Source organism: Vicia villosa, unplaced genomic scaffold (assembly GCF_029867415.1).
Source record: "Vicia villosa cultivar HV-30 ecotype Madison, WI unplaced genomic scaffold, Vvil1.0 ctg.002546F_1_1, whole genome shotgun sequence".
Classification (NCBI taxonomy): domain Eukaryota; kingdom Viridiplantae; phylum Streptophyta; class Magnoliopsida; order Fabales; family Fabaceae; genus Vicia; species Vicia villosa.
The window spans coordinates 128659-138984 of NW_026705964.1; the positions used below are offsets into that span (position 1 = coordinate 128659).

The following is a 10326-nucleotide window of genomic DNA, read 5'->3' on the forward strand; positions in this document are numbered from 1 at the left end:
TGACATAGTTCACTTGACATAGTTCAAACATAGTCGACTATCATCAGTTCACTATCTTTCATGATTCACACATAGTTGACCATTTTCAATGCATCCCTGACATGTACCACACATAGTTGACCATCATCAGTTGACTATCTTCCGTGGTTAACACATAGTCGACCGTCATCAGTTGACTGTCTCACATTGTTCACACATAGTCGACCTTCATCAGTTGACTCCCTAACATGGTTCACACACATTTGACTTTCTTTAATGCATTCTTGACATAGTTCACACATAGTTAACCATCATCATATGCATCTCTGACATGATTCATACATAGTTGGTCATCATCTTATTCATCACTTACATGGTTTACACATAGTTGACCATCATCCAATGGATCTTTGACATAGTTTACAAATAGTCTACCATCTTCAATTCATTCCTGACATGGATCAAACATTGTTGACCATCATCAATTGATTATCTTCCAAGGTTAACACATAGTCGAACATCTCCAATGCATCCTTGACATAGTTCAAACATAGTCGACTATCATCAGTTGACTATCTTTCATAGTTCATACAAAGTTGACCATCTTCAATGCATCCCTGACATGTATCACACATAGTTGACCAACATCAGTTGACTATCTTTCAAGGATAACACATAGTCGACCATCTTGAATGCATCCCTAACATGGTTCCCACATAGTTGACAATCATTCGTTGACTATCTTCCATGATTCACACATAGTTGAACATCTTTAATGTATCCCTGAGATTGTTCACATATAGTCGACCATCATCAATGCATCCCTGACATGGTTCAACATAGTCGACCATCGTCAGTAGATTATCTAACATGGTTCGCCCATAGTTGACCATCTACAATGCATCCCTAACATGGTTCAAACATAGTTGACCATCATCAATGCATCCCTCACATGGTTCACACATAGTCAGGCATTATCAGTTGACTCCTTGACACGGTTCACACATATTTGACCATCATCAGTGCATCCTTAAAGTGGTTCACACGTAGTCAAACATTATCAGTTGACTCTCTGACATGGTTCACACATAGTTGACCATCGCCAGTTCATTTGTAACATGGTTCACACATAGTTGACCACATTCATCTGTAACATGGTTCACACATCTTCGATCATCATCATCATTGCATCCCTGACATGGTTCACACAGTCGGACATCATCAGTTGACTCATTAACATGGCTCACACATAGTCGACCATCATCAGTTGACTCCCTGACATGGTTCACACATAGTTAACCATCATCAATTCATATGTAACATGTTTCACACATAGTCGACCATCACCAGTTGACTCCCTATCATGGTTCACACATAGTTCACCATCATCAATTCATCTATAACATGCTTCACACATATTTGACCATCATTAGTTCATCTGTAACATGCTTCACAAGCCGTCGACCATCATCAGTTGACTCCTAGACATGGTTCACATATAGTTGACCATCATCAGTTCATATGTAACATGCTTCATACATAGTCGACCATAATCAGTTGACTCTCTGACATGGTTCATACATAGTTAATCATCATCAGTTGACTATCTTCCAAGTTTAACACACAGTCGACCATCTTCAATGCATCCTTGACATAGTTCAAACATAGTCGGCTATCATCAGTTGACTATCTTTCATGGTTCACACATAGATGACCATTTTCAATGCATCCCTGACATGTATCACACATAGTTAACCATCATCAGTTGTCTATTTTTCGTGGTTCACACATAGTTAACCATCATCAGTTGACTGTCTCACATTGTTCACATATAGTCGACCGTCATCAGTTGAATCCCTCACATGGTTCACATATAGTTGACCATCATCAGTGCATCTCTAACATGGTTCACACATAGTTAATGAGTTAGTTTCATAATATATATAATGTGTGTTTAATAACTACCTATATTGATTTTTTTCCCAATTTTTTTAGAGTAATGGATAAGCAATGTACAATAAATATAGTGTTATTTAATGATATGGTTCACATATAGTCGAACATCATCAGTTGACTATTTGACGTGGTTCACATATTGTCGATCATCTTCAATGCATCTTTGACGTGGTTCGCACATAGTCGAACATCATTAGTTGACTGTCTTACATGGTTCACACATGGCCGGTCATCTTCAATGTATCCTTGATGTGGTTCAGACATAGTCGAACATCATTAGTTGACTGTCTTACATGGTTCACACATAGTCAGTCATCATCAATGCATCCCTGACATGGTTCACACATAGTCTGAAATCAGCAGTCGACTGTCTGACATGGTTCACACATAGTTGATCATCATGAATGCATCTCTGAGGTTGTTCACGCATAATCGTACATCATCAGTTGACTAACTGACATGGTCACACATAATCGACCATCTTTAATGCATCTCTGGCATGGTTCACACATAATCGAAAATCGTCAGTTAATTGACTAAATGGTTCACACATAGTTGACCATCATCAGTTGACTCCCTTACATGGTTCAGGCATAGTCGGACATCATTAGTTCATCTGTAACATGGTTCACGCATAGTTGACCATCATCAATTAACTCCCTGACATGGTCCACATATAGTCGGACATCATCAGTTCATCTGTAACATGGTTCACCCATAGTTGACCATCATCAGTTGACTCCCTGACATGGTTCAAGCATAGTCGGACATCATTAGTTAATCTGTAACATGGTTCAGGCATTATTGACCATCACTAGTTGACTCCCTGACATGGTTCCCACATAGTCGGACATCATTAGGTCATCTATAATATGGTACACACATGGTTAACCATCATCAGTTGACTCCTTGGCATGGTTCACACATAGTCGGACATCATCAATTCATCTATAACATGGTAAACACATAGTTGACCATCATCAGTTGAATCCCTAACATGGTTCACACATAGTCGGGCATGATCAGTTCATCTATAACATGGTACACACATAGTCCACATTATCGGTTGACTCCCTGACATGATTCTCACATAGTCGGACATCGTCAATTCATCTGTAACATGATACACACATAGTTGACCATTATCGATTGACTCCCTAACATGGTTCACACATAGTCGGACATCATTAATTCATCTATAACATGGTAAACACATAGTTGACCATCATCAGTTGACTCCCTAACATGGTTCACACATAGTCGGGCATGATCAGTTCATCTATAACATGGTACACACATAGTCCACATTATCGGTTGACTCCCTGACATGATTCTCACATAGTCGGACATCGTCAATTCATCTGTAACATGATACACACATAGTTGACCATTATCGATTGACTCCCTAACATGGTTCACACATATTATACCATCATCAGTGCATCCTTAAAGTGGTTCACACATAGTCGAACATTATCGGTTGACTCTCTGACAAGGTTCACACTTAGTTGACCATTACTAGTTCATTTGTAACATGGTTCACACATAGTTGACCATCATCCATTCATCTGTAAAATGGTTCACACATTTTCAATCATCATCAATGCATCCCTGACATGGTTCACACAGTCGGACATCATCAGTTGACTCCTTAACATGGCTCACACATAGTCGACCATCATCAGTTGACTCCCTGACATGGTTCACACATAGTTAACCATCATCAATGCATCCCTGACATGGTTCACACATAAGTGACCATCATCAGTTGACTATCTTCCAAGGTTAACACATATTCGACCATCTTCAATGCATCCTTGACATAGTACAAACATAGTCGACTATCATCAGTTGACTATCTTTCATGGTTCACACATAGTTGACCATGTTCAGTGCATCCCTCACATGGTTCACACATAGTTAACAATCATCAGTTGACTATCTTCCATGGTTTACACATATTCAACTATCTTCAATGCATCCTTGACATAGTTCAAACATAGTTGACCATCATCAATTGATTATCTTCCAAGGTTAACACATAGTTGGACATTTTCAATGCACCCCTGACATAGTACACGCATAGTTGACCATCATCAGTTGACTATCTTCCAAGGTTAACACATAGTCGACCATCTTCAATTCATCCTTGACATAGTTCAAACATAGTCGACTATAATCAGTTGACTGTCTTTCATGGTTCACACATAGTTGGCCATCTTCAATGCATCTCTAACATGTATCACACATATTTGACCATCATTAGTTGACTATCTTCTAAGGTTAACTCATAGTCGACCATCTTGAATGCATCCCTAACATGGTTCACACATAGTTGACAATCATCTATTGACTATCTTCGATGGTTCACACATAGTTGACCATCTTCAATGTTTCCCTGACATTGTTCACATATAGTCGACCATCATCGATGCATCCTTGACATGGTTCAACATAGTCGACCATCGTCAATGGATTATCTAACATGGTTCACACATAGTTAACCATCTACAATGCATCCCTGACATGGTTCACACATAGTCGGACATCATCAATTGTCTATCTTCCATGGTTCACACATAGTTGACCATCATCAATGCATCACTCACATGGTTCACACATATTTGGAAATCATCAATTCATCCCTGACATGGTTCAAACATAGTTGACCATTATCAATGCATCCCTCACATGGTTCACACATAGTCGGACATCATCAGATAACTGTCTAACATTGTTCACACATAGTTGATCCTCATCAGTGCGTCCCTGAAATGGTTCACACATATTCTGACGATGTTTAGTGCATCCCTGAAATGGTTCACACATAGTGGGACGTCATCAATTGACAAATTGACATGGTTCACACATAGTTTACCATCATCAGTGCATCCATGACATGATTCACACATAGTTGTCCATCATCAGTGCATCCCTGACATGGTTCACTCATAGTCGAGCATCATCAGTTAACTGTCTGAAATGGTTCATACATAGTTGACCGTCATTAGTGGATTCCTGACATGGTTCACACATAGTTGACCATCTTTAGTGCATTCTTGACATGGTTCACACATAATCGAACATCATTAGTAGACAATTTGACATGGTTCACACATAAGCGAACATCATTAAAGCATCCCTGACATTTTTCACACATAGTAGAACAACATCAGTTGACTGTCTGACATTGTTCACACATAATTTGACATCATCAATTGACTGTCTGACATGGTTCACACATAGTTGGACAAAATCAGTTGACTGTCTGACATAGTTCACACTTAGTTGACCATCATCAGTGCATCCTTGACTTGGTTCACACATAGTTGACCATCACCAGTGCATCCCTGACATGGTTCACCCATAGTCGGACATCATCAGTTGACTGTCTGATATTATTCACACATAGTCGACCATCATTAAAGCATCCCTGACATCGTTCACACATAGTTGGACATCATCAGTTGACTGTCTGACATGGTTCACACATAGTTGGACATAATCAGTTGACTGACTGACATGGTTCACACATAGTTAAATCATCATCAATGCATTCCTAACATGGTTCACACATAGTCGGACATTATTAGTCGACTGTTTGACATGGTTCACACATAGTTGACCATCATCAGTGTATCCCTGATGTAGTTCACACATAATCGGACATCATCATTCGACTGTCTGACACGGTTCACACATTGTTGACCATCATCAGTGCATCCCTAATATTTGTTTTTAAAATATTACTTTTTTAAATTAAAAAAGTGACATTTTTAATTTAATTAATAAATAACGTAAAAATTTAATTTTTTTTAGTAAAACAAACATTTAAGAAAAAGTAAAAATAAATGATTATTATTTTAGAAATATATAAATGTTATATTTTAAATTTCAGAATATTATTTTTTAAAGTAAAAAAATATGTGACATTAATATTATTCAAAATAAACGTTAATTTTTGAATTTCAATTAATTTTAGTGTAGCATTTAAAAAATGTTTTTCATTTTCACGTTAAAATGTTCTTAATATTCCATATTTTGTTAATGAAAATGCAGTATATGTCATTGATATTAATATTATCACTATAGCAAATATATGTCATTGTTTTAATGAAAAAGCAGTATATATGTCATATTAAATTGAAATAGATTAGGTGTGTGTGATGTATGATATTATGATGTACTTGATATTAAATCTAATGACTCTTATAGAATTTGGACCAAAAAAAAAATAAAAAATAAAGTCTCTCACGGTGAGAGACCTAAACAGGCCTCTCACCCTAGCCTGAGCCCTTTCTTTTAATAAAACATATCTTTCTTTTAGGCTATGTTTGGGAGTTTGGAGGGGAAGGGAGGGGAGGGCTTTGGAAAATAGGAGGAATTGGGTGAAAAAGATACAAAGATTTTGGGTAGGAGGGTTTTGGAAGGTTTGAGTTTATTCATAACACCAAAAACCTCATAAAATGGGGGAACTCAAAAATTGTATTGAAGGAGGGTTTTGGAGGGTTTTGAAAGGCTTACATAAATTTTCCAAATATCTTTTAGGTTGTTATAGTATTTTGAAAATTCAAAATTTAATAATGATAATAACTCTTTTATCATTCTAAACAAATTCATTTTTTCAAAAAATGTCAAATATTTTCCTATATTTTTTTAAAATCTTGTTTTTGGAAGCCTTCCCCTCCCCTCCCCTCCAAACTCCCAAACATAGCCTCTCACGGTGAAGTCTCTCCCAAACTCCTAAAAATGTCAAATTCATTTTAGGTTGTTATAGAATTTGGACCAAAAAAAAAATAAAAAATGAAGTCTCTCACGGTGAGAGACCTAAACAGGCCTCTCACCCTAGCCTGAGCCCTTTCTTTTAATAAAACATATCTTTCTTTTAATAAACGAAGCGCTCAATTTCTTTGAGAAAAGAAACAATCTTACTTCTTAACATATCTTTCTTTTAATAAACGAAGCACTCAATTTCTTTGAGAAAAGAAACAATCTTGATCCATATTAGGGATAGAGCATAATAATAGAGCACAACTTTAAAATATTGGAGAATGGAGATAACTTGACAAGTGAACTTAAAAAAAGATAGCCTTTATCTCTTGACAACTAGGTCCATGATCCTTGCTAGAAGGAGAAAAAGATATAGTAGAGTAACAAACAATCCATGAAACATATGGATACAGCCCTAGGACAAAACCCCTATTTTCAAACAAGCATGACCATGATCCCAAATAACATATCATGATGCAAACAAAAGCTAACTCAAGCAGCAAAATGTTCAGTCAAATTGTATTTTAAGAGAATCCACAAAGAAGTAAAGTTAAATTGAGTGATTTGTGTGTATCATTCATTCTATTCTATTCTATAATCAGCACATAGTCAAAACATTCATAGTGCAAGTTGATAGAGGCATCTCAAAAACATGCATTATTGAAAGAATTCTCACAAATAGCATGTGACTAACATGATACTGTAATTATATAAACAAATCAAATATAACTAAGATCATGGGTGAGAATAAAGCATCATTCTGCTTTTCCCCAATTGTGTCCAATCATCTGCCACAACCAGCTGGTGCCAACCAGAAAATCCATAAGCCAAAGTATTCTCCTGCAACAGCTCTCATATTTCAAATTGCAGCCTTCAGTGACCAACAAGCAAAGCAAAGCACAGCTTCTATTGATTATGAATTTGAATTTCAATCAAAGCAAAAGAGTTTCCACAGAGATGTGAAAACTGATGAACATGCTTCTGTAATTGCTAATTACAAACTATTTACAATATGAATCTGAGATTCACTAAACCCAAATGAAAAAATGTATTTTTTTTTTTGCAAAATTGCCATGTTAATTGCTATTACATAATCAATCTTCCAACTCCAAAGTTCTCCTACGCCTGCGCGAATTTCTATTGAACATTGAATTCACTAAGCTACGGCTTCTACTCACAGAAGCATTCTCAGAACCAGAATTTGACCTAGAACCGATTCTCCCAAAGAATGAGAAGAAATTCCGAAAAGCTCTTCCAATTCCGCGGCTTTCCCTAACCCTATGACTTCTCACTGTCCTCGAAATTCTTCTCGGTGCTCCGTTTGCATTGAGCCCACCATCCATCTCGGTGTAGACCACCGGAAAATGACTCTCCCCTGCACTCCGTCCACCGGAGAATCTCCCAACAGCAAATCCACCACCGGGTAACCTCCATATTGTTAACCCTATAGCTTCCTCATCAATTTGTCCAGAAACCCTAGATTCCAAAGGGTTATTAAGATCAGAAGGAAGCTCGTGGCGGCACACCGGGCACGAGTTCCTCACCGACAGCCATGGAAGAATGCAATCGGAATGGTAGATATGTTTACAGGGAAGTTCACGCGCCTCCGTACCTAACTCAAACTCTTCTTTACAAACCGCACAGTGCAATTCGCAACCAACCTGTTCCTCACAGATCTCAACCGTCGGCATAGACTCAATAGCCGCCTTAGACGCCGGCGGATTCTCCGGCCGTCCAAATCCATTCATCTCGATCTGCGAAAACTGCTCCAACAACCGATCAAATCCAGATCCAAGCAAAAACTCCGAAACTGTCGGTGGTAAAGGACGAAGACCAGAACCATCACCGTCATCATAAAACAGTTCAAACGCGCTACCGCCGTCTTGATCGGCGCCATCTTCACCGGCTCCACGAAGCACGATGACAGGATTGAACGGAGACCGACTTCCCGCGTCGCGTCGGCGGCGGCGAAACCCTTGCCTCCTTGTAGAAACAACGTCGTCGGGGAAAGGACTGAGTCGGTGGTGGTGCGGCGACTCGCCGGCTTGGATCTCTTCAACGAAACCGCTCTCGCAGTGTGGACAAACGACGATGCTGTGATCTGAGAGATTAACGAAGCGCGTGCAACTGTAACACCAAAACGACGCCGTTTCGGGTTGGGTATCAGAATTCATGACGTTCTTGTTTTTCTTCTTCGATTCTTCGATCTCGTTAAGAGAGAGAAAGTGTGTGAAGATGAAATGAGAAAGAAAGGGTCAATTTAAGGGATTTGAAAAATGAGAGAGAGAGAGAGTGGAGCGTGTGTGAAACTGTGAAGAACGAAACGAGAAACGTTTGCGTGTTAAGCCACGCGTTTCGGGTTAGATAATAGGAAGAAACAAGGTAATTACATCTTAGTTATATATTAAAATACTAATTTCTCACTAATTTTTATACTAATTAACTGTTTACTTGTTGAACTAGTACTAACAATGAAACGAACTTGGTGACCTAAGGCTGAGATTTATAAATATATGATTAAATTAACGTTTAAAAACCGGATTATTAGTTTTGTTAAGCCGATTAAACCAAAAAATAATTAGATTGATCATTTCTAACAATTAGATCAGAAGAAAAAAAAAGATAGAACTCCTTTTTTTTTTTTTTTGATAAATAGATAGAACTCCTTTTTATTAATTATCTTACTTTCATTTTTTAATTAATTTTTATTTTGTTAATACAGTTTTAACAATTTATTAGTCATTTAATTAATTTATTTATAATTCAAAGTTTCGTCAATTTTTCAAATAAGAATAATATGTTTTATCAATTCCATCTTGATCACTTTTAAAGTATTAAATGGAATATAATGGTTAAATTAAACTATGAGTGTTACTTTTAATTTCTAATTGAGATATATTATCTTTAAAAAGTCACTTGCTCTTTTTTATTTATCTAATAAAAAAAACTAATGTTCAGATAGATGAAATGTGGGAAAAACATTATTTTTTTCTCATCCAAGTGAATACATCTGCAATGAATTTTTAAAAAGATATTAAGGTGGGAAAATAATTATTTTAAAATTATTTACTGAATTTAATTTGTTCTTAAAAATAATAAAAGATATATCAGTGCATATAAACCCTGTTATATGTCAAGTCAATGTTTTACTGATTTATTTTTAAAAATTATCGGGTCTAAAGTTTTTAGAACTTTTTATAAATAAAAAAATATTACAATCCATGTCATTAAAATAAGTCGGTTAGATCTATCAAATATGTGTATTTAAATAAATATAAATAATATTTGTAGGTCAAATATATTATGTGATTTTTTTATATTTTTTCTCATACACAATAAGTTGTAAATTATTTTTGTCAAATTAAAAATTAATTGGCAGGTTTTTTTGGCTAATTTGTATGTAGTTGATGTGAAAATGTCACAATTTCATTTTTCAGAAAATAATTTTTGATAATATTATTGAGCAGAATAAAATTTTAGTGTGGAGTTTAAACTAGGAGGGAAGGAATATTAATTTTAATTTAGTTAGTGGGGGGAGCAATTTAATGAGTGTTTTGATGTCTTAAATCAGAATGAGTAATTTTTTTTTTTGAATTTTTTAGAATTCATTTGTCATTAAAT

The 10326-nt window shown here is 36.3% G+C and overlaps 1 protein-coding gene across 1 annotated transcript; it reads right to left on the reverse strand.

Moving 5' to 3' along the window:
- Positions 1–7747: 7747 nt before the first annotated feature.
- On the reverse strand, positions 7748–9023 carry LOC131639156 (E3 ubiquitin-protein ligase RDUF2-like). The gene has a single exon (XM_058909662.1). The coding sequence runs from the start codon at positions 8877–8879 to the stop codon at positions 7800–7802; it is 1080 nt and encodes a 359-aa protein (XP_058765645.1). The 5' UTR covers positions 8880–9023; the 3' UTR covers positions 7748–7799.
- Positions 9024–10326: the final 1303 nt, after the last annotated feature.

Coding starts and splice junctions, on each gene's coding strand:
- LOC131639156 (XM_058909662.1), bottom strand. CDS start 8,879: ATGAATTCTGATACCCAACCCGAAACGGCGTCGTTTTGGTGTTACAGT.